The following is a 27,311-nucleotide window of genomic DNA, read 5'->3' on the forward strand; positions in this document are numbered from 1 at the left end:
CAGCCTGGGGGGTGGCTGGCTGCTGGTGACGGTGCAACAGCTAGGGTTGCCAGGTTCAGGGCCTGAGACTGATCCTGTAGAAGAGAAAGTCAGCCAAGTGCAGGTGTTCTTGCAACACTGTAATGGGAAAAGCCACAAGGTGGAATTCTCCCTTCCCCCTGCACAACTTTTAAAGATACAGAAGACCACTGGGGGGCCAGGACTGGCAACTGTATCTTTAAAAGTTGTGCAGGGAGAAAGGTGAATTCCACCTTGTGGATTTTCCCATTATAGTGTTGCAGGAACACCTGCACTTGGCTGACTTTCTCTTCTCCTAAAGATACAGGATCAGTCTCAGGCCCTGAACCTGGCAACCCTAGCAACAGCCGAGGTAAGCGGGTTGGGGTAGGGAGTGTGGGTATTGGGGGGTTAGCGAGGGGGAGGGGGGTGGCAGTGCATGAGTGTCTGTGTGCTTTTGGGAGTGTATGTCTCCCTGGGTCTGTTTGTGCAGGTGTGCAAGAAAGTCCCTGTGTGAGTGTGTGTTTGGGAGTGTGTGGTGTGTTTTGGGGTGGAGGGCTGGCGACAAGCAAGCAGGGGGGCTCTGCCCCCCTAGTAGTTCCATAACAGAAGAAGGCCTTAGGGGATAAGGTATTAAAATGCACCCACCCCACAGCCCACACTGCTGTTGTCTTACAGCTGAGTATTAGCTGACTTCCATGCTGGCTGCTGAAGGGCTTGTGGCAATTTAAAAATCCTTGACTGTAGACCTGAGGAGAAACGTACAAGCGTTCCCACCAGCACTCTTCTACAACAGCTGACTGATTTTCAAAGATTACCTCTGCAGGGGCAGGGGCAAACACATTGAAGCAGCTTTTGCTTGCCTGAAATAATTCTGAAATTTCATGTCAGACAGACAAACAATGGATCCCAGATGGTCTGCTCCAAGGCGGCTTAAGGCATCTGGCTGGCCGACGCTAGAAATGGGATACCTGACTAGATGGAGCTTTGGCCTGACCTGATGTTCTTAAGCAAGCAGAGAAGGCTAATTTGTGTATTACCATCTCCACTCGGAGACGGTTTGAAACAGCTGCTGTGTGGCAGCCCTAATGTACAAATAACGGGGTCAGTCACACAAGGAGCTGATGACTTCAGCAAACAGACACCGTTGTAAGCAAGCTCACTGCAAGCACAGCCCTGTAGCTGGATCAGGCCAAAGGGGGCCCATGTAGTCCAGCAGCCTGTTCTCACATTGGCCATCCAGATGCCTCAGTGGGACGGGACATGAGCTCAACAGGGCTTTCCCCACTTGTGCTCCCAGCAACTGGCATTCTATACAGAGGAGACCAACAAGCCAAAGCCTGAAAGGTGTGCGAGGGAAGGTGGAGGAAAGCCACAACACACTTTGCCACTGCCCTGAAAAACAGTCTTGCACACGTGCTTTTAGTAAGTGGGTATAGCGTTTATTTTTTTTACACAATTACAAACCCTGTACAAATCTGCATTTTACATACATATGTATAATCTTTATACAGAGTAGCCAAGCCCTCAGAGAACTCTTGTGCACATGGTAACAAGTACCTGATCTCCCCATTGCAGATGGCAAAAGGAGAAGTGGCTGGCATCTCCCTGGCCACATTTTTTACCCAGGACCTCTGATGCTACTGCTTCTCCTGGGTAACGGTGGCAATTGTTATTTTCCTGCCAGAATCCCTTCAGATACGGAAAGGCTCCTTCTGTGATATAGCTCACTACTTGTCCCCATATTTATTGTATGTTGGTAACAGCCAGGCCTGCAAAACTTGTGCCCAAGGCCTGCCATAGGTAGCCCACCAGCCATGTATGGTGGCCCAACACAACCCCAAATTAAAACTCATTTTGCTACCTGTTCACAACTGCATGAACAGGGGGGCTGCTGAGCAACTAGCAGGCCACCCACAGCAAACATACCCTTGCAACAGGTCCATCCATATTGTTCTAGTGTTAGTGGTGGGTTACAGTAACCATTCAACTCACAATCCAAGGGATGATACTCTTTATGGACACTTGCTAAGCTGCAGTGTGCCATAATCTGCATTCATGGTAAAAGCTGGTGGGCACCTGCTTTGGTATTAGTTCAATGGTTGCCATGAGCAGAATGAGCACCTTTACAGGAGTCACAAAGGCTGGGTTATGTGGCTGTCGGATTCACCAGGCCGCAGCAGTGAACAGCAAGGGAGATCTCTTGTATTTGCACAGACAAAGGCCTGTGACAGTTGCTAGGCTCCCCCTTCCCTGTGGCTTCACATACATGATGGTCTTCCATGTTGTTTGTTCTTGTAGGAAGAACTGTTCCTAGCCTTGCAGCCAATGGAGAGACAAGAGTGTGGGCTCAGCTATATTGCTTTTTCTCTGGCCTAGTAAGGGTCAGTCTATACGATCAGCTAAATCAAATGGCAAAGCTTTTTAGACTGATGTCTCCAGCCTGCAGGTGGTGGAGGTGGAGAAATACCACCCTTGGGAAAAAGACTAAGCTAAACCTTTCCCCCTGACACGCTAGTTTTCTACATGTAGAAATCTATATTACACACATGCAAGAGCATTCAAAACCTGAAGTGGTGCAGTCTTGCTTTACTATTGGATTCTGCTAATCGTATAAACTGGCCTGAGTGACCAAAAAGATGATAAATGCCAAACATGAAATAAAGCTTCCCCTCACCACAGCAGCACAAAGTTTCATTTCCTTAGATCCTGCCAAGTGGTAGTTTCCAGACATGTATTAAAAACACAGATCTTTAAAGTCTATATCTAGTGGCAGATCATGCGACAGGGAGAGGAAATAACTCTTCCATTTCAATATACCAGAAGTCAGCAGATTACCACAAGGGGCAGGGGAAGAGCATCTCTGTCTTAACCTTTGTCTGTGTTCTGCTGCCTGAGGGGGCACTGCAGAAAAGGCTCAAGCCCAGGCTGCACCCAGCTTTGTTCGCTCTTCAGACTGACCTCCCACAGTCTCTCGCACCTCAAAAGGCAAGTGACTAAAACTGTTAGGAAGAAGAGAAAAACCACAACGGACAGGTAGGCCCTCTTTTAGGTCTTCCTCTTATTAGCCTTCATTTTCATAAAGTGCTTAGTGAAATAATGCTTCACCTGTTTCTCCCATTCCACGCCATCTGGTAACAAAGAGCTCTAACCATCGCTGCAGGTGTCAAACGTTTAAGTGCCTGCTCTTAGAGACACCCTACAAATCACACTGGCTGTCCCTGCCTCTAGTGGGCACAAGGGGGCACTGTCCAAATGCTGTTAGGACTCCAGCTCCCACCAGTCAGCATGGTAAGGGGTGGCAGGAGTTGCAGTTCAACATCTGGAGGACACCAAATTGATGGCCACGACTAGGAAGTCAGTTTCTCCTCCACCTTTTTCACTGCTGCTCATGGAAAATGCTGGCATCCCCTCCCCAATATTTCCTGATGATGCTACAAGACCCACAACTGATGCACACAGCCATGGCCATGGTAGGGGAATGCCAGAAGTCACCTCTAGTAGCAGGTGGACGATAGGGCAGATGGTTCCTGGGACATGTTGGAAGCGACAGGCTGACTTGCCTCCCACCAGAGCTAAACTGCACTGCTCCACTGGAGAAGAAAAGCGCCTCCAAAAATACACCATTATTAGCTGAATGATTTGTAGCAACAAGAAGCACAGTCCGGAGAGGGGCGGCAATGGGTCAGTTCCAGACTTGGGTAAAAAAGAAGAAGAGAGGGCCAGCAAGCAATTCTTCCACCCCCTTTCTTCCAGGGACTGCAAATCCCAAAGCACAGCAGAACGCAACACTTGAAGACAAATGCATGCACTCCTGAGCTCTAGGCCTTTCTACTGCACAGGCTGTTACAGGGTCGAGGCACTGTGGTGTCCTCTGGGAGCTGTTCCTTTGAACTGCAAAATCCGCTCACCTGCTAGAGTCAAGGGTACGGGAGGAATAACTTGGGCTTTTTTTGCTGTAGGAACGCGTTCATTGCAGCACAGAAAGGCCATACATCTCAGTGGCAGTTGTCCACTGAAGTGCAACTCTCCAGCCAATGGCAACGCATGCAGCATCACCATCAGCCCCACTGCTGTCAGCTTGACAAAGCCGCTGATCCTGGGTTTTGTCAAGAGTGACTTTCCTTCATCCTCTGCAGTAATGCCTGGTCAACTGAAGAGGCTGCTTCACAGGTCACTGAATACATAATTGCCATTGGAGAAAGGGGAGTAAACTGTTTAAATTAGGTAAGGACACTTGTGAGAGGGTTTCTCAGCAGAGGGAGGAGGTAGAGGTATGTGGGGATTTATCTACAGAGTGCGTGGGACTTCAGATTTAGTGGACAGCTTCTAGAAGAATCCTTCATGCATGACAGTACAATGTCTATTTCTGTTAGTGGCTGAAATCTTTTAAAGATCTGTTTTCCCCACATTAAATACCTTGGTCCTGCAGCAGGGCTAGATTTCACAACAGGAAGATCTTTCCCCTGCCTCATTAACGGACATTGCTGTTACTGATTTTGTACGATGGCAGCAACAGAAACAACACTGAATGCCATAATGGAACATGTTCCAAAGTGAGACAACTCATGCACCGGGTGCAAATCTTCCTACCCAGTCCTGGCTGAGAGCATGGCTGGATGACAGCTGCATGTTCTCTAAGACCAGACATGTCCATGTGCTCCCAGCTCCTGCTGCTGGCTTCTCAGTCTAGAGAAAGGACAACACAAATCCAGTTGCTGCAGACCTCAAAGGCAAAAACAAGTAGGGGCCTAAGGGGGTCCCCATTTTTTTTACTCGCCAGAAACTGCCTGTCCAGTTCCACATTTAGGAATGCAGGCAATGAAATAGCTGTGAGGAACAGAAGGGGAGGCCCCCTCTGTATGGCTATCCCAGTCTCATCTCCGATCACCCCATTTCAGCTACTATTGCAGAAGCAACCAATGCTGTCTCTGAAAATATTCTTCTGTTCATCAGACACCCAGAAGGAAGAATGGAACTTCATGGAATGCCAGCAGCTCAATCTCCACCTGGGCTACAGGCCCACCTACTGGGCAGGAAGCCCAGCAAAACTGAGGTTCTCTACCCTTGTAGCAGCAGCCCAAGGGAGCCACTTCCCTTTTTCAAAAAGGAAGCGGTTCCCAAAAGGCTCTGGATGCTCAAGGGGGACAACAAAGAGGAAGTCCATGTTCTCGGGCTGGAGCGCAAGATGATGGCAGGTCCAGGCCTGGGCTGCTTGAATTAGTAAGGCAAGTTGCATGAGAGCGCCAGGAAGGGGAGCAGATGCTTTAAAACCCAGAGTGCCTTCTCCAGTCATGGCTGTCTATGCCTGGTGCAACAAGCAGGATGCGATAGAAGGGAACTTCTTCTCGACTCTCAGGGAAATATTTGGAGTTCGAATTTGGGGGCCCACTCCAGCGCACTCTTCACCACAGCCAAAGCTGCTGCCCCCAGGGCCACTGTCAGCCCCATCACTGCCAGCTTGACAAAGCGGTTGGTCCTTGGTTTGGATGCCAAGAGCATCTTTGCCCGCTCCTCAGCACGCAGCCGCTCTCTGAAGCGCTGCCGGAGAACCGTGTCTGGCCGTTGCTGTGCCGAAGCCAGCTCAAAGTCTTTGAAGGTGGAAGCAGCCGTCCTGAAGGGAAACGAGAAAAACAAGGCAGGGCACGTCATCCCAAACACCCAGGAAGGAAATGATTTTCCTGCTGTGGAGAAAACTAGCTTGGTGAGGAGATGTCGTGTAGGGTACTTCTGTTTGGAGAAACAGACTTGTAGGCCAATTCACAAGAGGAGAAGGGACCCAGAAAGGGACTAGAATCATAGAACAGTAGAGTTGGAAGGGGCCTATAAGGCCATCCAGTCCAACCCCCTGCTCAATGCAGGAATCCAAATCAAAGCATGTGGTAAAGTGGTCTGTGAAGCACCCGCAAGTTTGCTTTCTGGTCTTTAGAACGTGATAACCAGCAGTTTTACCACATGAGGCAACATTCACTACAGCAGTTGTCCTGCAAGAATACAGAGAGGGAAATCGCCTCATGGGGATTAGCCCACCTTGGATAAGGGCACGGAGGAGCCAATCACAGAGCTGCATGAGCTCCTGAACTCATCTCACTTGCATACTTAGACAACAGCTCTGGCCCAAGCAGCAAGGCCCCATTCTGTCTACACAGGCAGCATGAGATGTGCAGCAAACAGGCAGACCAAACCACACATAGAGACTTCATCCCAGTCTGCATCTGTGCTGGAATTGCTTTTTTAGATGTTTTGATGTAATATGTTTTAAAGTATTTTGTTTTTAAGATATTTCAAAGTGCTTTTAGTGTTTTTGCTTGCCGCCCTGGGCTCCTTCTGGGAGGAAGGGCAGGATATGCATTTAATTAATAAATAAATGTAGAAACCTTTAGTGACCTTATCCCATACAGCAGGTAAAGAGAACAATTAATATTTGAGATGCCCAGAAAAGGACAGCCGAGCCCTCGCATGCTTTATACCTCTGAGGGCCACTATTCTGCTTCCCTGTCCTTTGGTTCTCTTACACTGTGGGAAGCCACTTAAAAGGCTGCTGAATGAAAACCTAACTGCTGAAGACAAAAACTGAAGAGTGGGTTGCCCTTTCAGCCTACGGAACCCACTGTCAGAGAAATGTCTGCTTCTTCAGAATTTCTCAATACTGCTGGAAGTCCCAATACCGCCACTGAAGAATTACTTCTCTAGTGCAGCATTTAACTGTGGACAATACAGAGCTCAGCACTCTTCTACTTAAACGAATAACTCTTCCTCAACTGGAGAAAATGCAGGCTTGTTAACGGTCATTTGCCTAGTCACCCATGGCGAGTACAAATGCCTCCAGGCAATCAGACTAGGAATAATTTGTGAACCAAAAAAAATCTGTTCCCCCCCACCCCCGTTCAGGTCATCGTCATTCCATGAATGACTACCACAAGTATGTGTGAGCAGATGAGCTGGAACATTTTTTTCTTCTAGGCTAGTGACATTTGGGAATTATTTACAATTTTTTTCCTAAAGACCAGGAATGGTTCCCCTAGCAAGTTTCTAAAACATATGGACTCTGAACTGAAAATCTTCCTAGAAAGACAGCAACTGTATCTTGTGTCTCCACTCCATGCCATTCATAGTGAAGCAGCAACAGAGATGTACACGCGTTGCAAAGCTTGCCTTAATGCAAGCTAGCCATGTTCTTTCTGTGATGGTGGTGGGGACATGGACACAGACAAATGCAGAAAGTGGAAAGGGAGGGGTGCGCGTGCGCTGTTGGTCGACCAAAGAGGCCACTGCCCACCTTTCAGCTTGCTGCTGCTGAGCTGCCTCCCGGGCAAGTTCTGATGGCGGGAACTGAACAAAGAGGTCCCCAGCGCGACTGATCAGGGTCTCATACGGAAGGTCTTGTGGGATCTGGGATAAAAGATGGTGGACGGAGGCCATGTCACACTCGCAGGCCAGAACTTCCTGTGCCCGATGGAGCACAATCTGCAGAAGGAGAGAAGCAAGCAATGGCATGATTTAGGCGGTGAGGGCACCATCCCTTCCCTGTTCTAAGGGTGCCACCACAAGGAGTCAAAACGATGTCCCCTTTTGTATTTCGTTTGTCTGCAAATGGCAAGTTGCACGCAGCCTAGAAATGCAATTAGGCATTTGACTGGGAACTGTGGCAAGCCACAATTGCCTCCAGGCAGCTAGGTGCAGCCCTGTCTCTGCTGCATGTATGAGCTGCAAGAAGAGAAAAAGAGCACAGGTCCACAGCAGCAGCTGAGGAATAGCAATTCACCATCTCTCTCTGACAAACAGCAGGCTGTCCCCTCCAACATGCATCCTTATATATTAGACCACTGGCAAAATTTCCAGCGAGACCCCTCTACACTCAGCTGCCCAAGCACAGGCAAACTGCTCAAAGCATGGAGGAGGAGGAGGAGGAGGAGGAAGGGATACTCTCTGCTACAGACTCAACCTTGTTCTCTTGATGGGAGACCCGATACTGGAACCTGAAGAGAACAAAGCAGCCAGTGGGCAGCAAACTGTCTCTCCCTGTTCTATGCACACCTTAAACCCCCTCCCCCCTTTTTAAAAACACAGCCTGGCTGCATTCATGTTTCAATGCTGATGTGAGCAACACCTACCACTGCTGCAAAATAAATTGGCATCAGTGGGTGGCAGGCTAGGAAGAAGTCATACAACCGCACCACATGTCTGAAGTCAGAGAGGACATGTCCAAACCAGGTGATCAGCCAACTGAGAGCAAAGATGGTCCCAACTTCAGCTCTGTGGAAAAAAGAAAAAAAATGCACAAGATCAAGCATCCCATCTGCTCTGTCACCTCCCTCCAAATGGCTATAGGGAGCTGTGACAAGAGCTCCTCCCCTCATGAGATGGGGCAGGCCATGTACCATCAGCTCCCTAACCTCAGCTTCAGTCCTTTGGGTGAAGTCAGGCCATGGAACCTGTGGGCAGAGATCTCACCCTCTGCACAATTCAAAATGTAGCCTCTATTAAAAATGAGCTGTCAGCCTGGGATTTAAGAGCTACAAGGATTCCCTGGACGTGGAGGTCCATGGATTACCAACCCTAACCCTGAGGCAGAAGATTCCTACCTGAAGGATCCCCAACAAACACTTGGCCAACCTTCTTTGCACACAGTCTACCGAATAGTCTTCCCTAATTATTTTAAAGAGAGGGTCAGCCTCAGGCAAGCACACGCCGGGGGCTCTGGGACATAAGCAGCCCTGCCTTGGGAAAGGGTGCTGCATTAGACAAGACTCAGTGGCTCCCTTCAGACCTACAGTCATGATGGCTGACTCAGCTGGAAGCACCCAAACACATGCCCTACAGGCTGAAGCGTGACGGAGGGTCTTCCGGTGATCATCGACACGATACTCTCACCTTCATGCTCTCTCCCCATTCCAGGTCTCCAAGTCCAGTCTGTCTCCACTTTGGGAAAATACTCTCTTAAATGTTAAATGCTCTTCTAAGATACCGACAAGCAAACGACTGTGTTGTATACAAAGCCAGGAATGATCAGTGGTTTTGGTTCTTTTACAAAAAGTGACGTGAGCAATTTTGTCATTAAAACAACAGTGACAGAGCCTAGAGAACAATGCTAAGTTGTGATAGAAAGAATGAGGGCAGTGCCCTCAATGACACCGGAAAGCCTTGCTGATGGCAAGCAGGCGGTCTGCTTTGCAAGCAGAAGGTCCCAGGTTCAATCTCCAGTGGCAACTCCAGGTAGGGCTGGGGCTGCCCCATGCCTGAAATCCTGGAGAGCCACTGCCAGTCAGCGAGAGGGACCAATGGTCTGACTCGGTGTAGGACAGCTTCCTAGGTTCACACTGTCTGGTCTATCAGTGCAGGGCAGCAAATTCTGTGCTGGATGCGGAAGTCCTCAAGATGAATTCTTCTCCATCATGCATCTCATTGGGGGGCTTTCATCATCTCTCTGGAGAAAGTTACACATTAAGTCTCCCATAGGGATGGCAGCAGAAATAGCATCCCTGTGGCCTGCACTCCCATTTCCTCATGCCATTGCCAAGGAGCCCTCCTCACAAGACGCCACATCACTTCATGGAGAGAATTTCCCGGCTCTGCTATTGGCAGCCAAGTTCACAACACGATGCTGCTGTGACAGCTGGCAAATGCCCACAGATGCTATTGGCAAGTGGGAAGGCATGCAGCCTTGCCTCTGACATAAAAACGATGTTTGGGGGCAAACGAAAACTAGCACAAATGAAGTACTACACTAAAAGTAGCAGAAGATTAATAACATAGTAGACAAAATGCCACAGGAAATGGACAGAGGAGTGTACCCTTTTACTCCTCCCAGTTCTCCTCTTGATTGCCTCACTGGAAAGGGCTGGGAGGCACTGACTTGGGGTGGGGAGGTGGGGCTTTGGTCGTTCCTGTCAGATCATGGTAATGGTAGAGTGCTGTTTCACCCTATGGCCATTGACTTACAAGGTGCCACAAGGATCCATTTTGTCCTGCAGACTTTTTAACATCTACATGAAACTACTGAGGGACGTCTTCCAGAGATTTGTCATCAGTAGTCAAGAAATCAGAAGAAGGCTAAGACTGGGGAGGGCAGCTATGAGAGAACTAGAAAAGGTCCTGAAATTCAAAGGTGTATAACTGAACACCAAAGTCAGGATCATTCAGACCATGGTATTCCCGATCTCTATGTATGGATGTGAAAGTTGGACAGTGAAAAAAGCGGATAAGAGAAAAATCAACTCATTTGAAATGTGGTACTGGAGGAGAGCTTAGCGCATACCATGGACTGCGAAAAAGACAAGTAATTGGGTGCTAGAACAAATTAAACCAGAACTGTCACTAGAAGCTAAAATGATGAAACTGAGGTTATCATACTTTGGACACATCATGAGAAGACCTGATTCACTAGAAAAGATCATAATGCTGGGAAAAACAGAAGGGAGTAGAAAAAGAGGAAGGCCGAACAAGAGATGGATTGATTCCATAAAGGAAGCCACAGAACTTACAAGATCTGAACAGGGTGATTCATGACAGATGCTATTGGAGGTCGCTGATTCATGGGGTCGCCATAAGTTGAAATCAGCTTGAAGGCACATATTACTACCACCACAATGTGGAGGCCACCCGGTTCTCTCTCATACACTTCTATTTTTTACTCAGAGAGGTCAGGCAGCTGGTGTTTACTGACCCTCATCCAGTCCAGAACTGACACCAAACTGAAGACAAATCCAGACAAGACAGGAATTTTTGATTAGGTGGTTCTAGTGATCTGGAAGTAGGTATCCCACCTGTTTTGGATGGGGTCATACTCTCCCTTACAAATCATGCTCACAGCTTAGCTAAGACATTTGCAATGTGGCAAGACCAACTTAGCTTTCTATGGGACCTCACTTTGTTTCTCACTGTTTTGAACTGGAGCAGAGGAGGAAGGCAAATGAAAGCTTCCAAAAAAGGTATAGTTGGTGGTCAAAGATCAATATGGATAATGAAAAAAAGAGGTTTAATAAAAAACCATAACAATGATACACCAAAAAGAGTGAACGTTATTGTATTTTCTTTTTATTTCTTTCTTCATAAAAAACCTTTTCTTCATAAAAAAGCCTAACGCGTTTCGGCTCTCTCTTAATTAGCCTTCGTCAGGGGACTTCACTTTTCCTTTGCACGTCTCTTTCTAACTATTATTCTCCTTGCTCTTTGTATTGTGATGTCCACTAAAAACAGGACAAACAAGAATGTGCTTATACTACAGGAAAGTAGATTTAGATTATACATAAGCAAGAACTTCCTGATTTTAATAGCAATTCAGGAATGGACAAGGTACCAGAAGGAGCTTGTGGCGCCTGCTTATCGGAAATGCTTCAAGATGTCCCATCTCAAAATCCCTTCCAATTCTATTCTTAGGGTCATACAAAAGAATATTGACACTGAAGGCCTAGAAGCCACTAACTGAATCACCCCATTCTTCAAGGTTTGCTTTCCCCACAGAAGCCACTGCTCAGTTACGCGAAGCACCAATAAGGCAGGACCCAGGAACTCATCTCATCTGGAGTACTACATCCAGTTCTGGTCTCCACACTTCGAAGGATGCAGACAAACTGGAACAGGTTCAGAGGAGGGCAACAAGGATGATCAGGGGACTGGAAACAAAGCCCTATGAGGAGAGACTGAAAGAACTGGGCATGCTTAGCCTGGAGAAGAGAAGACTGAGGGGAGATATGATAGCACTCTTCAAGTACATGAAAGGAGGGCCGGGATCTCTTCTCAATCATCCCAGAGTGCAGGACATGGAATAATGGGCTCAAGTTGCAGGAAGCCAGATTTCGACTGGACATCAGGAAAAACTTCCTGTTAGAGCCATACAACAATGGAACCAATGACCTAGAGAGATAGTCAGCTCTCCGACACTGGAAACATTCAGGAGGCAGCTGGACAGCCATCTGTTGGGAATGCTTTGATTTGGATTCCTGCATTGAGCAGGGGGTTGGGCTTGATGGCCTTATAGGCCCCTTCCAACTCTACTATTCTATGATTCTAAGTCCTCCCTTAGCAGGGCTAATCTTCCATTAAATGCATTTTTCCCCAAAAGGAAAGCATAGCAACTCCACATACCTCTGCATGAAGTCGTGCAATTCTGGGTTCACCTGGTCTATAATGGGCATCAGGTAGTTTAAGATGTGCTTGGTGTTGTCCATTGTTGGGTCCATAAAATCCCTGCCAGGCAGCACAGATAGGATCAGCCAAGACATGATATAATACGGATGAAGTACATACTCTCATTTATAACCGATAGTGAACAATGCAAAGCAGAGCAGAAGCCAGGAGATCCCTGGACATTTGTAGCTTGGGCAAGTGGGAATAGCTTCAGCTCAGGAAAGCTAGACACTTTTCAGTTCCAACAGCCAGAAGCTTGCCCTGCAGCACTCACAATAAGGGACTTGAAAATTTCCAGTCTTGAACATAAAAGAGGCTGTTGCAATAAAAAACAAAAATGACCACGGAGGCCCAAGGCAACAACAGAATTTGGATATTTTGTCACGTAATGGCTACATGTACCAGGGGTCTTGGTGTATAGTGAACGTCACCATTGCTTCATCACAGACTGAAAAGAGACTGCAGGTCCAGAAACTGGCCATTGCCACAAGACTAAAGTTTCTGCAAAAGCTGGCCTCAGGGAAAGTCTGGGAAGGCCTGGCCCAGAGAAGAATCTGAGAAAGGCCCTCTTCCCCAGCCTGCTCTGTAGAATTAACACACTCCTTCAGCCTCTGCTGTTTCTTGTTGTATTCAGAGAGGAAGGGATCTCTCCCCAAGAGTCTATGCTTGCCTTGTTTGGAGCCAGAACATTATCTCTCACAGTGGCCCAGTTCCTGCCATCACAAACAGGATCATGATGAAGGGAAATGGGGAGGAAGAGGGAGGAGATATGCATCAGGCATTCATAAGCCTCCCCTTACTTTGCCTGGCCCACTTACGGCCATCCCACATCACAGTTAAATATATTATTCATCTGTCCTCTTTTGGGGCCACTGTACTGTTCATATTGCAGTCCCCACCAGACCACACCAGAGCCTCTGTTTCTTAATTCTGACTTCTTACTTCTTCTGCCCAGAAGATTTTAATCCATTTAGTCTGCTTCTCTCTAGTCCCTTTATCCCTGTGCCTCTCCACTACGACAGCTAGTCTGAACCGACAGGGTTGAGTAAAAGTTTCCACTGTCTTATCAGAGCACAACAGAAAATATTATACAGCCGCAAGAGTGGCTGTATACTATAGTCAGAATGGATTTTTCACATTTAGCGATGTTAAATTGAAAATGCCTCCCCCATGCATTCTGCTGCTTCCCATAAGCTCATTTCAAAACAAATCTTACAAAACAGACAGTCCTGAACTTAGAAACACTTGCTTAATAACCCTCAAAGTTTTCATGACGATACACAAAACATGCAAAGTGTAAAACAAGAGAAAAAAATCCAGACCCCTACTGGACTTTTTTCTGTCAGTGGTCTCATAATTTGTTGAAATTAGTTAAAAATCAGCCATGTTCACAGAGTACCTGTATCCCTATTATTGGCCTTGCCCCATACTCTCGCTTTCATCTTCTGCAGTTTAAAATTTTTTTTAAATGCATGGCTGATTTTCAATGAAAAAACTTTAACATTGGAATCTATGATAATGCAGGCATGCTCAGTAAGAACCAACTGTCAGTGTTCTAAAAGCCAGATTCACAGATGGCCACACCCATGCCAGACATTTATTCCACTTTAAACAGTCCTGGCTTCCCCCAAAGAATCCTGGGAAGTGTAGTTTGAGAAGGATACTGAGAGTTGTTAGGAGATTCCTGTTCCCCTGACAGAGCTCCAGTGGCCAGAGTGGTTTAACAGTCAGCCCCTCTTCTGGTAGCTCTGTGAGGGAAAAACTGTAGGGCGTCTCCTAACAGCTCTCAGCACCCTTTACAAACTATGCTTCCCAGGAATCTTTGGGGAAAGCCATGACTGTTTAAAGAGGAATAAATGCCTGGTGTGGATGCTTTGGTTTAAAACTGGGTGGGAGAATACACTTGTCTGCTGTAGAATAAAAAGGTGAGGGAAGCCCCCTCCAAATAATGACACTGCTATTGTTCACAATCTTTTCGAAAGGAAAGGGGCTGTCCCTCTACCCACCCACCCAGTTTCCTCTCCTCCCCTCCCCTAGGTCATTTTCACCTATCCTAAGAATGGCTGCACAGGAGTAAATCCCATTGAATTCAATAAGCATGCAAATGATCAACCCTCACCTCCCCCTATCCTTCCCAATCCCCTCTCCTCTCCCCTTTCCCTTCCTTCTTCCTCCTCCTCCACTGCACATTCCAGCCCTCCCTCCCTCCCACGGTCAGTTTCACCTCTAAGCATGATTGCACCAAAGTAAAACCCACTGAACACAATAAGCATGCAAATGTTCAAACCTGCCCTCCTCCTCCCACATGGTCAGTTTCACCTACACTAAGCATGATTGTAGGGTAGTAAATCCCACTGAACTCAAACATGCAAATGATCAATCCATTCTGAGCAAGCTTGCACAGGATCCCATTTCTAACCTCCTAGATTAAGAAACAGAAATTCACTAATAGGCAAAAAAATAAAACACCTTGCAGTTTAAGAAAGAAATATCTGTTGGCTATAGATAACAATCAAATTTTAAAAGGCAGGGAAATTGGACAGCTGTAGTGAATGCACCAGGGGAGCAGGAGACCTGACCTCCACTCTGAGATATTGTACTACCCTGCAAATTTGTAAAAATGCAAACATCATTTCGATTGGTCTTTCACAGTCCAATCCACTTCCTGTGTAGCTTGGAAGAATTTGGTAACATGTGCCTCTGAGCATATGACGAGTGGTGGCAACACCTGCAATCAGCTCAAATAATAGAAACATGACATGTGCTGTGCTGATCTTGTTTTAGCAGGGAGGAAGCAACAATATTAAGACAGTTGATATAGTTCAGATAGTAACTTCAAATATGTCTGATTTACTTTGCATTTTCAGTGAAGTTGCCTATAGTAAATCATTTTCTTTTGCTTCTGTTTCTGTGAATTTGTGAAGTACAGCAACACTTTGCATAATTTGCTCTTAAAAAACCCTCCAAAAACAATTGTGGAATAATGGCAATGACTATTCTGCAGAATATTCTCCAGTGGACATGAGGAGTGTCTCAGTTTGCACAAGAGAAAACAGTGGGAGGTGAAATATATTCTAGCAAATTTGTCTATGTTTTTAATTGACCAGCATAGCAGGCTGCGCACAGGGCAGTACAGTATCTCAGACAAGAGGTCAGGTCTCTTGCTCTCCTGGTGCATTCACTATAGCTGCCCAATTTCCCTGCTTTTTAAAGTTTGATAGAAATATCTGTGGGCTATAAGTAAGTTCTTAAACAGCAAGGGTTTTTTTTTGTCTCTAAGTGAATTCAAATCTACAACATGAAGCACCAGCAGAAGGTTTGTACTGCCGATCCCTGGGCAGAACAGCTGCTCCAGCCATTTGCTGACACTGTAGGTTGCACAACCCTGGAAGCAGTAAGGAAGGTGGCAATGTCCATACCAAGAACCTGGATTTCGACCGTTCTCTATTACAAAAGCCTAGCGGAGGTGGGAGGGGCTGGTTTTAAAAAAAAGCTTGGGAAGCACACAGAGGATGTGGTCCCAAGAAAGGGGAGGGGGGGAGGAAATGGGGCTTCTACCTCCAAAAGGGCCAAGATGTCCTTCTTCTTGCTGGGCAAGATAACAGTCAGGAGATGCATGAGGCGAGGGTGGTGTTGAAGTTTAACCTTTGCTGGGAGGCTGCAGACCCAAACAAAGGGAAGTGGGAAGGAGCACAGACATGAGGCAGTTCCATTCAAGAACCATCCCTAGCTGGAGGTGTGCACAGAAGATTAACAGACCTACTCAGGACAAGGGTTCCAGACCGACTGTGGTAGGGAAGAAGACTTTATGGGAGGGGCCGTTGCTCAGTGGCAGAGCATCTGCTTGGCATGCGGGAGGTCCCAGGTTCAATCCCTCGTGTCTCCAGGTAGGACTGGGAATGCTCCCTCCCTGAAACCCTGGCGAGCTGGTGCCATCAGTCAGCCTAGACAACATTGACCTAGAAGGACCAATGGTCTGACTCGGTACAAGGCAGCTTTCTATGTAAACCTCACTGGACCTGCTCAGTTGGAGCTGGAGATACAGGGGCCCAGAGGCAAGGAGAGCCCTGCACCTGAAAGGGCAAACTTGAGCACACACTTTTTTCTTTCTGGGTCACTCCTTATTGGAAGCAGAGGCACCATTCTGCAGCAAGGACACAACAGCCACCACTAACCTAATCCTGGTGCCCAGGTAGGGTCCCATGAGAATTAGCCTCTGCGCCGCAACCCAGGAGCTCGCTCCGAGACTCTTCTTAGGCTGTTCAGTCTCAGACCCAGGTGCTCCCCAACACAGACAAAAGTACCTGAGGTGATGGGTTGAGAGCTTTTCCACAAGGGCTGTTGCCAATCTGTCCCCGACTACGAGCAGAAACGTGACCACGATGTCATGGTAGCCTTGGTAGTAGTGCAGTTGTGGGTTGTGCTGCAAGACCTGCAGGATGCTGTCGATCAGCTCTTCCTGCAGCCCCTCCCTCTGCTCATCTGGCATCCCTGTAGGAAGGGCAAAAGAGGGACTCAGAGAAGAACAGGCAAGTTGGGCGCCAGGAGCAGCTGCCTAACAATATCCTGCATCCTATCAACATTAGTCACTTCAACCGCCTCATCAGGCCTGAGAAGCCATCATCATCTCTCTTGTGTCCCTCCACCTAAAGGCAACCCAAGAGTGTGAAAACAGAATTATGAAGAGACTCCTGGATTTAATTTTTGGGATTAATTATCTCCTCAGTCCCATCACCTTCTTCTGAATATGCTACAAGCATAAAACAATTTTATGGTCAAAAACCTAGTTATAGCAGTTTGACAGCATCCCTATCTGAAGGTGGGTATCCCTTGGTTCAAATCCAACAGTTTCCCATGCAATTTCTCTTTTAATTAATCAAAATTCTCACAGTTTCATTGTATCAGAATATCACAGGTGCTTGGAGGGAGATTTAATCTGGAGTTCCTGCCCATGGCAGTAGTCAGTTCCTGGGCTAGCTGGACCTGTGCTCTGGCTTGGCACAAGGCAGATTCAAACGTTCATGTATTTCTCTGGCTAGAGGCACAGTTTAAAATGTAACACGCTGTCATTGGCTAATTGTTCTGGGAAAAATGTATACTTTTGTGCAGTCAGGCCCCAAACGTTTCAGCTACAAATATCTTGGGCTTATATTCAGCAAATATAGACATGTTCTGTTAGCACACGTGATCCTTTCCTGAGAATGAAATACAGAAGCAAAGGCAGTAGGAAAAACAAGTGGAAGTTGCACCTTCCTCCATATCAGGTCTGCTAGCAAAGTGACTCAGCTCAGCAGACTAAGGGCAAGATAAGGGCCACCATCTGTTTCACTTGTGGCTGAACAATACCATAGTCTGATGCAACCCAACAGTTAAAGCCTAGAGTGGCACCACTGCAGCAACACCCACTGGCTGTGAGCAAAAAACCAAATATAGATAAAACAAAGGAGGGCCTCCCTGAAGACCCACTTATTCTGGGCCACTGGGGTGTTGCTATAGTCACACTATAGCATAGATATGTTGCTTGCAATAAACTTGAACCAGTTCAACCATCATGGCTTTCTACTCAGGATAGACAGGCTATTTCCAGTCTGTGTGAACTTTGCATGTATTTATTCAAAAATCTGTTTCATTCCACTTCCACATTACTCTGTGAATTTTTAAAACAAAGTATGTATAGAAATTCATAATTAAATCCATACTTAAAAGTGCTTTTTGCAACAAAATACTATCTTACTGCATACATTTCTAAATATATGTTATCCTCATACAATATGCATTTTGGTACATTTGTTTTGAGCCAAGAAAATCAGAGACATGTGGAATCCAAGAATCATTATGTCCCAACCTATATACAAGTCTCGGAAGTGTGATCCAGGCCAGTTCACTTCAAAATGCAGACCAAATGAAATTCTCCACTGTCCCTACTTTGTACTAGGAGTCTTGGGAACTGTAGTCCTCAAGGAAAAGTCAGGATATCTGACAGTTCAGCACCCTTGCAAGATTACAATTGCCAGAGTTTTTTGGGTAAAGCTGCAACATGTATGCAAGTTTCAACTCCAGCACTGCGCTCTGATTACTTCACGTTACAAACACGAGAGAGAGAGAGAGAGAGAGAGAGAGAGAGAGAGAGGGAGAGAGAGAGAATGAATGATCCTTGTACCTGGAGGGAAACGTCGGAGGGATCGCCTCACATCCAGCAATACCTGCTGATAATCTTTGTTGTCCTCCCGGAGCTCCTCTCCTAGGAGGGATAAAAGAGTGTCACAAATCCACTGCAGTCACAAAGAAGGGATCAGGCCCCAAGAAACTAAGGAGAGATTGTAAGTAATACAGCCCTAAAAACTGAAAAGGAGTTCCCGTTAATTCAGAAGCATTCATCAATGCTCAAAACATAGCTTGCTCAATGGAATGGGACACTAACATTACAGGTTCTAAGCACCTAGAAAACATCAGTGTTTCTTAAGGGCACTGCCATATGTTTTGCCATCTGAACAAGCTGCTCTTTACCTGCTAATTGTAACAGACAGCACTGGATTTGCTGCCATTTGTGTGGCCTCAAGCTACAGAGGGTTTTACAGGACTCCTGGATTTATTTATTCTTATTCTAACCCTTTCCTGGATCTGCTTTTAATATAATTAAATATGTAAAAGGGTGAAGCCAAGGAACAACTCTGTGATTACTAAAAGTAAAGTTAATGGAAAAGAGCTCTCCAGTAACATAAAGAAAATACAAGTACAACACACACTGTGTTTTGTCTAACTGACCCCACACCCTGCACACGCCCAAACTGAAAGGTCTCCAGAGTTTTTCCTTGGATGGCAAGAGCCAGGTGGTTTCACCTGGTGGAGGCGGCAGGTCCTCTGTGTTCACATTAAGTAGCTTCGGCCACACCTTGCAGCGGATCTCGTCCATCAGAAGCCCCCCTTCGCTGATAGCCATGCGTCTGAGGGCAGCAACATCAACAGGGTCACTGCTGAGGGCCTGGTAGATCTCGGCTTCTTTCCTTTTTTTCTTTGAATCACAGTCTGTGAGAGAAACAAAAATCAAGTTTGTATCAGTCTTAAGAGCTGTTTACCCCACCAACTATTGCGGCTTCAGCTGAGAGTCACTTTAAAAAAATTACTTAAGACGAGTTGGGACAGGTGGGCCAAAAGGAAAGCCTAGTAGACTCCCCAGATCACACTTGCCTTATAGAGCACTGGCCAGCCAACCACACTGGTCTCAAGAGCACAGTGTTTTCCAGAGTGCAGTTAATTTGTTTAAGAAAAAAAACTAAATAGTGGACCACAAAGGCAAAGGTGATGCAACAAACATCAGACAGGACAATGCAAGTGTTCAGGGCTAGTAACTCATATCACTTGACACTCTTCTGTTACTTTATGGCATCATTTACTTATTAAACGCTTTGAAATACGGAACTGCTCAAGTGCCACAAAAACAGCTACTAACATTTTCCTTTCAATTTAGAATTGTCCACTACACCCTTGTTCAAAGCCATCTCAAAAGATCCATCAGACAGTCCAGGAGTCACCAGTAACACCGTTCGTCTCACCAGGATCACATCAAGAAGTACTGCATCACAGAAAGCTTTCTTTACACCAAAGTAGGCACATAACCCTATTCCAATGAATCATAACTTGTCCCAGTGAACCACAGACTAGGCAATGTTTGCATCAGTAGTGCCAGGCACTTTGCTGTTGCTAAAAACTCACCAGTTTGTTCTTAATGAGGAAGTTCAACAGCAGTATTAAAGCATATGATCCAGTATGCCCATAAAGGAAGCCACAGACCTGAACTTACAAGATCTGAACAGGGTGGTTCATGACAGATGCTCTTGGAAGTTGCCGATTCATAGGGTGACCATAAGTCGTAATCGACTTGAAGGCACATCACAACAACAATGTCTTTTTAAGGATATCTGACTGACATGTAAAGCAACAAATAATGGTCCTACCCACAGGCTAAAAACATTGGGAGCCTGCTGTATTGTACACCAAGGACCTAAACCTTTTTCACTGACATTGTGATCACTGCTACAAATTTGATCCAAAGCCAAGAAAAGCTGGTGACGTTCAGCTGCTTTGTGTTGGTTTCATGTACTTCTCCAGTACAAGAAGGAAACTACTAGCGAGGGGGGAGGAGGAAGAAACGTCCTACGGGAGCCAAATATGAGGAAGCATGGCCAGTTTGCATTTAAAAGCCTCTTTCATAACACTGTTTGTGCCACTTGCATCCTTAACACCCACTCTTAGAATTCACACGGGAGCAACTGTGATTTGAAGGGCTCTAACTTGGCATGGCAACTTGCCACTCTGGAAAGAGTTTTTCAAGTCACCAACTGGCCCAAACGTTGGAGACCAAAAAGCCTCATCCCCTAAATTATATAAACTCCTGCAAATTACAACAGTGCCTTAACAAGGTTGACATACAATGCAGTTCCAGCTACAAGCAGGAGGATAATTTTGATAGGGAATATCATGAGCTGGGGCTTGGAAAGTGAGCACTTAATACGAACACTATTTAATACAAATCATTCCCAAAATAAGTAGGTCGAGCAAATAGGAGGAGGATTTCTCGACCCAAATTCTAAAAATAAGGGCACTGAAGCCCTGGTGGCTTTTCTAAGAAGCGGGGACATTCTGACAACTGCTTTGCAATTTGGTGATTACAAAACACAGGGGCATTATAGTGCAGGAAGAACCCAATGAGAAACATGCTTGAAAGGTTTTTTGAATGAGAAGAAACTTGGATTGTTATGGAATACTGAAGTTCTTTAGTGCTCTGAACTCTAACCCACCAAGGAAACTACTTGAACTTTCCAATTTTTCAAACTAGTCTTCCAATTTTGTGCATACAAGAATGAACTACAAAGTTCCCAATCCCCAAGAGTTCCTCCTTTACTTTCCAGCTAGAGTGGGTAAAAATACTTTACATAAAAAATGTAAAACCCCACCAACTGTATTGCTGCCAGTAAATGAATGACAACATCTCAAACATATTGGCATGGGGCTACTTACTTATCCTGATTGCTCCAAAGAACTTCTCAGGCACTATCCTAATCATCCTTATAACCCCGTAAGGCATTGTTGTCTCTGTATGATGGGGCATAGCGGAAGAAAGAGACTTCCTTGAAGCACCAGCTCTCAGCTGAGCCTAGATTTGAAGTGGGGACTGTGATGTTCCTATATTAATGTATATATGGTAAGTGTTGTTGTTTTAGAAGATACATGGTAAGTGGAGTGAAAGAGGAGGGGGAGTGACTGGGCAGTAGAATGCGAGATGATTGGCTGAGTGTTTAAAATGGCTGAATGTATAAAAGGAAGAGTGAGAGTGGAATCTGGGGGGGAGAAGAGAACTGAGTGGGTTGCTTGGTGGGGTTTAGAGAGTTGTTTACCAGGAGGGAGGTGGAGTTTGGATTAGTATTCAGTAAAACCATATGCTTATGTGTCTTAAGAAGAAATCTTGTTAATCTTGTTAGCTTTGTTATCTGTAATAAATACTTAATTTGGTTTACCAAAGGCCTGATCCTTGGCTGGGGTTTCACAGACCAGAAGGGAGGGTAAGGTAATGACCAAGGCTGAAGGGAAACTGTAACGAATGGTGGCAGCGGTGAAGAGAATAACAATACCAGTATTCAGAGTCTCTGGGAATACTAGTATTGGGACGTTACTGGTGGTTGCCTAGCAGGGGGATCTGCTGAGATCTGTGCTAGAGCGGATAGGTAAACCATAAGAGAGCGGTCCGGACTGGTGGAGTCCCTGGTGGTGCCTAGAGACAGGCAGTAACCACGCGCAGGTAGGAACCTGACAGGGAGAGCCAGGGAAGGACGTCTCACAGGGACTTCCTGGCAGGGCTGTGGAGTCGGAGTCGTGGAGTCGGAAGCAATTTTGGGTGGAGTCGGAGTTGGTAGAAATGTACCGACTCCGATTCAGACTCCTTCATAAATGGCAAATGTATATTAACTAGTAATAACAAATTTACTGTAGTAAAATGGTAGCACAAGGCATTTCATCACCACCATGTGAATCCAGAGCTTGGAAAAGTTACTTTTTTAAAGTACAACTCCCATCGCCCCAGGGATTGGGCTTGTGGGAGTTGTAGTTCAAAAAAGTAACTTTTCCAAGCTCTGGATTCACGTGGTGGTGATGAAATGCCTTGTGCTACCATTTTACTACAGTAAATTTGTTATTACTAGTTAATATACATTTGCCATTTATGAAGGAGTCAGAGTTGGACAGTAGAAAAATAGAGGAGTCGGAGTCGAAGGCCTGGTGTACCGACTCCACAGCCCTGATTCCTGGTCTTAATAATCATTGCACCAACAGAGGAACTAGCTCCACAGCTCCACTGGCCACCAGCACATTGCCAGTAAATGCATGTACCCACACAAGCTCATATTTGGGAAAAGGCTGTAGCTCAGTGAGGACCAGAATCTGCATAACGTTCAGAAGGTCCCGGCTTCAATCTGTGGCATCTCCTGATAGAGCTGGGAATGTTCCCAAACCCTGGAGGGCCACTGTCAGTCAGTGTAGACAATAACGAACTAAGCGGACCAATGGTCTTACTCTGTATGAGGCAGCTTCCTGTTTATTTATTGGCATGCCTACCTCTCCTTTAGCCAAAAAGGCTCTTGGAATGGCTTACAAAAACAAGGACTGAGATGGTCCCTGCCCTCAGACTCACAATGTAAAAAGCCAAGACACATGAATGGGAGGGAGGAGGGAAAAGCAAACTCAAGTTCTTAAAGTTACGGTTCTTATAACACATTGATCTAGTTGTGTGTGCAGATCCTGGCTGTCTCAAAGAGCAGCAGTTCCTCACCAATGTCAGTGGTGGTTCTGGCTGTCTTGCCCTTGATAAAAGCGCAGGCGACAATGTCCAGATGGACAGGGCTGATCCTGCCATACAGTTCTTTCCTCAGACAGCTGGTTTGATGGCAGTTACAGAATAAGACTTGATGGAATTACCTTCTGCTGCTAAAGTCAGTGGTGGTTCAGGCTGCCTTGCCCTCCCCAAAAGCACTCTTCCCACCAGATCAGACCCAGAAGCAGAACAGGTGACAATGTCCAGGCAAGAAGGACACGGCACCTCCTGCCACACAGCTCCCCCTCCCCCAGATGTGTTCCCTGCGTTTCTGTCTTGCAACTTTGAAAAATGACACAGGCAAATGAGTCCTTTCAAGTCTTCCCCCAAGTTACACTGCCCATTTACAGCTCAGTCTCCTAACAAATTTCAGCCACTAACAAAGCTATAGTGGACCTTGCCAGTCTGTTCTGAATGATCTCTAGAGCAAGGCACTGCTAAGGGGTACAAGTTAGTTTTGCTTCCAGCATTAAAGCAAGACTGTTAGTACTCAGTTGATCACTAAGGAACTGGAAGGTTCAGCTGTAACTATCACATGTTGTGTTCTGAGATTCTTGTAGTCATGTGGATCCTTGCAATTCCAGCAGTTGATAGATAGAGACAGGAGATTGTGTGGCTCATGGCACTAAGCACTGAGTAAGTAGTTCAAGCGGAGAGTTCATCACTATCAGAAAACTGCTATCAAGTATTCCACATTACATTTGAGAACGGCATCCCAATATTTGCTTACCAACTCTGAACTCTGCTGAATGTTACAAATGTAATGCAACCAGACTATGCTCCTACATAGTTTTAACAAACAAGAGAAAGGAAGACTGGAAGACTGCTAATGGTCATCAAACACATACACGAACACTCTGAATTTACAGAACTAGACTGTTTTGAATAACAACTCAGAATCTGAAAGTGTAACTAGAGCAAAAACATATGGGAAGATACAGTACGGAAGTTATGACAACACTCCCAGTGTAGCCAACTGATGGCAGATTATACGAGTTAGTTGAAAGAGGCACTACTTAACTCACAGAATGGTTTCTTCCTCTTTCACTCTGTCTTCCCTAATAGTAATTTGCATGGGTATCACTACAGTGTCCAAGGACAGCAGTAGCTAGGGCAACCCCTTTTTCTCTCTCTCACACTCACACACAGTGAAAACATGAGTGGAGTAATATGCTATTTCTCCCCTACAAGAAGCCCCTCATGTGGCACAGGCAGCAGTGAAACAGATAACATACATATATTAGAATGGCTCAGTTTAAACAGAATAGTTCAGTCAGGTGTGGAGCCTTTTCCATCCTGAGGACCACATTCCCTTCTAGGGTGACATGCCGATGGGAAGCAGGGTCAGAAGCAAATATGGGTGGAGCAAAGAATGCTAATTCTACTTTTGTATAGTAGGCTTGCTTCTACACACACTCACACATCACTCTCTATCCAGGCAATCAAGGGGTATCAGAGTTGAAAGACACAGCCTAGCCAGGCAGAAAAGGAGGATACAAAGCAGGACTGGTCTAAGGAGGGAGTGTAACCTGGAGAGAGCCCTGAGAGAGAGACAGAAAAGACGAGGGTTGCACTCCCCCCCATGTTCCCCATCTCTGAGTTGGGTCTTAGACTAAGAACTTCTCAGCCCTCACCCACCCCATGAGTGTGCCCATCAGAGATGGAGACAGAGAGAATGACAACACACCTTCTCTGCAACAGCCATGCATATGCAGAATGTCTTCCAAAGAGAAGCCCACTGTGCAACTTTGCTGTTACAAATAGGAGTTTTGTTGCTACTGTTGCATTTGATCTGCTACCGTTCCGGGCTTTTCTCTATGATTATTTTTAAGATTTCTTCCTTTGGTTTTAAGGTGTATTTTTAAGCATACTGAATATATCACCTTGAGTGTTTTAATCCAGGCTGACAAAGGAAAGAATAAGAAAATAATAAATTTCTGCCTTTCTGCTACTGTCCAAAAGTAAGCCCCACGGAGTTCAAATAGTCTGCTACCGAGATAGTCTGCACAGGATTACATCCTTTAAAAAGTACATTGTATATAGTGGGGACACACACCCAGGCATATGGCTGTTTATGTCTATTCCCCCATGTGTCACAGAGTGCAAAAGGTCAAACAGAAAGAAGCAATAGTGCTGTAGGGGAACAGCCAACCGTAGCTCAGTGGTCCCCAGGCCTGAGGTTCCCTGTTCCTGCTATATGATGAGGGGCCATAGCCCAGTGGTACAGCATCTGCTTTGCACACAGAACGTCTTGGGTTCAATCCCCAGCATCTCCAAGTAGGGCTGGGAAAGATCCCTTGACTGAAACCCCAGAGAGCTGCACTTCCTCTGTGTTTGGAGGCAGTATGCTTCCTCATACCTGTTGGAAGCCACAGGAGGAGAGAGATTGCTCTTGCACTCAGGTCCTGCTTGCGGGTGTCCCTTAATGGGCATCTGGTCAGCCACTGTGAGAACAGGATGCTGGACCGATGGGTCCCCTTTGGCCTGATCCAGCTATAGGGCTCCTCTTATGCTAGTCAGGGTAGCTAATACCAAACGACATGGACCAATGGTCTGACTCAGTATAAGGCAGCTTCCTATGTTCCCAATAGTCCCCTTCTCTCTTCCCCCCGCCCCCCATTACATGGGCCTCTCGCTGCAGTGCTTGGGAAAAACCTGCCCACAAAAAGAGCACAAAGGAAGCTTAAGACGATGCTGGCTCACGCATCCCCCGCTCTCAGATGCCTCAAGCATAAACTTAACAAGCGGGAGCAGCAGTGACAGGCTTCACCTGTTCAACTTCTACCTGCCCTCTAGGTCAGTGTTTCTCAACCGGTGTGCCTCCAGATGTTGTTGGACCACAACTCCCATCAGCCTCAGTCAGCATTGCCAATGGTCAGGAAAGATGGGAATTGTGGTCCAACAACATCTGGAGGCACACTGGTTGAGAAACACTGCGTAGGTCAAGGGTAGTCACCTCTGGCTGGCCCATGACACTTCTGGGGGTGGGAGAAAGCGAAAACGTCACATTGCCCCGCCCATTCCGGAAGTGATTCCCCTCTGATTGGCTCCTGCTGCCCGAGTGAGAGATGGACAGGGGCGTGTCTCCCTCCAGCCCCACCCCTTTCCCCTCAGGGCCGAGTCTCCCCTCAGAAAAGCAAAGGCCTCTAAGAGTCCCAACCGTCAAGTCGGCCAAAGGGCCTAGCCGCCCCTTTTCTTCGAGCCCGCGCGGGCCGCGTACCTCGCCTCCCGTTGTTGCGGTTGTTGGGCGGCGGCCTCCGCAGGGCCATGGTCTCTGGGTGCCGCCGAGGAGCATCCCGGCCGGGCCTCTCTGGATTCGTCTCTTCTATTTCCCCCCCCCTTTCTCGGCTCCGCCCACCTGTCTCTCGCCCGCCCGCCCGCCCGCCCGCCCGCCCGCTTTTGCTCGCGCCTCCCAGATACGTCTACGTCACCGCCATCTCCACCACTAACCGCCTAGCCTCGAGCTCGCGGCGAAGAGGAGTTAAATAGCAGCGGGCGCCACTGCGCATGCGTTATGGAGACCTGTCTCCCCACTGCGCCGTTGTATGATCTGTACAGCTCGCCATGGAGGGCCGGGTTTGCCATAGATATCCTGGAGAAAGGCTAGAAAGGCACAGAAGGGATGGGGAGGAGTGAAGGAAAACATAGAGATAGAAAGGCTAGGGTAGTCATACACCACAAAGTAGTCTTCAGTTTTATTTGGATTCTCCCTGCTATGTAGAGGGTGTGTGTGCGAGAGAGCGAGCGAGAGAGCGCAGTGCCAGTCACAGTTATGTGGGCATTGTAAGCCCAATTCAACACACCAGGAAGAAGAGCATAATTTTTTTGAAGCACTGCAAGGAAACGGATCCTTCCCTCGTTGATTGACTGATTTGATTTATTACATTTCTACCCCGCCTTTCTTTCCTGCTAGAAACCCAAGGCGGATTACATATGGTTCCCATCCAGGCACTGACCAGATCTGATCCTGCTTAGCTTGCTGGCCTTTTACCACTTCCCAATGATGCACTACAATTGCCCTAAAAGAGAAGCAAATGTGTTGACACACTAACCTTTTAGAAGCTTTTAAAACTATAAAATGGCATAAGCTTTCATAGGCAACGACCTACTTCATCAGATGCTCAGCTGGAGAGGTGGGCTGCAAGGTCCATTTTATCTGCTTAACTAAAAGATCAAATTGCACTAGGCAGGCTCTGCCCATGAAATGTTTCCATGTTTCCAGCTGGTCATTGTAGGAACTACAGTTTAACTTTAAGAACTGGTGCTTGAGTTTGCTTCCTCTTTCCTCCCCTTACGGTTTTCCTTTTGTGTCATGTCTTTT

The 27,311-nt window shown here is 46.6% G+C and overlaps 1 protein-coding gene across 2 annotated transcripts; it reads right to left on the reverse strand.

Annotated features, from left to right (window-relative positions):
- Nucleotides 1-1,417: 1,417 nt before the first annotated feature.
- Nucleotides 1,418-26,517, reverse strand: TBC1D20 (TBC1 domain family member 20). 2 transcript variants are annotated; one of them, XM_061630858.1, is made up of 8 exons: nucleotides 26,441-26,517; nucleotides 18,967-19,152; nucleotides 18,287-18,367; nucleotides 16,431-16,617; nucleotides 12,085-12,186; nucleotides 8,112-8,253; nucleotides 7,277-7,464; nucleotides 1,418-5,611 (listed from the first exon to the last, which is right to left on the reverse strand). In XM_061630858.1, exons 2-8 carry the CDS (start codon nucleotides 19,064-19,066, stop codon nucleotides 5,353-5,355), a joined length of 1,059 nt encoding a protein of 352 aa, XP_061486842.1. In that variant the 5' UTR covers nucleotides 19,067-19,152; nucleotides 26,441-26,517; the 3' UTR covers nucleotides 1,418-5,352. The 2 variants fall into 2 exon arrangements, with proteins under 2 accessions (XP_061486842.1, XP_061486841.1); XM_061630857.1 differs by lacking the exon at nucleotides 26,441-26,517 and adding an exon at nucleotides 26,211-26,366.
- Nucleotides 26,518-27,311: the final 794 nt, after the last annotated feature.

Source organism: Rhineura floridana, chromosome 6, assembly GCF_030035675.1.
Source record: "Rhineura floridana isolate rRhiFlo1 chromosome 6, rRhiFlo1.hap2, whole genome shotgun sequence".
NCBI lineage: Eukaryota > Metazoa > Chordata > Lepidosauria > Squamata > Rhineuridae > Rhineura > Rhineura floridana.

Excerpts from the sequence above, each read along its gene's own strand:
- TBC1D20 (XM_061630857.1), bottom strand. The coding sequence starts at position 26,259 with ATGGCCCTGCGGAGGCCGCCGCCCAACAACCGCAACAACGGGAGGCGA. Across the intron at positions 16,618-18,286 it reads CCTCCGACGTTTCCCTCCAG|GGATGCCAGATGAGCAGAGG; the intron begins GTACAAGGATCA and ends CCCTTCCTACAG. Across the intron at positions 8,254-12,084 it reads TTGCACGACTTCATGCAGAG|AGCTGAAGTTGGGACCATCT; the intron begins GTATGTGGAGTT and ends TTTTTTCCACAG.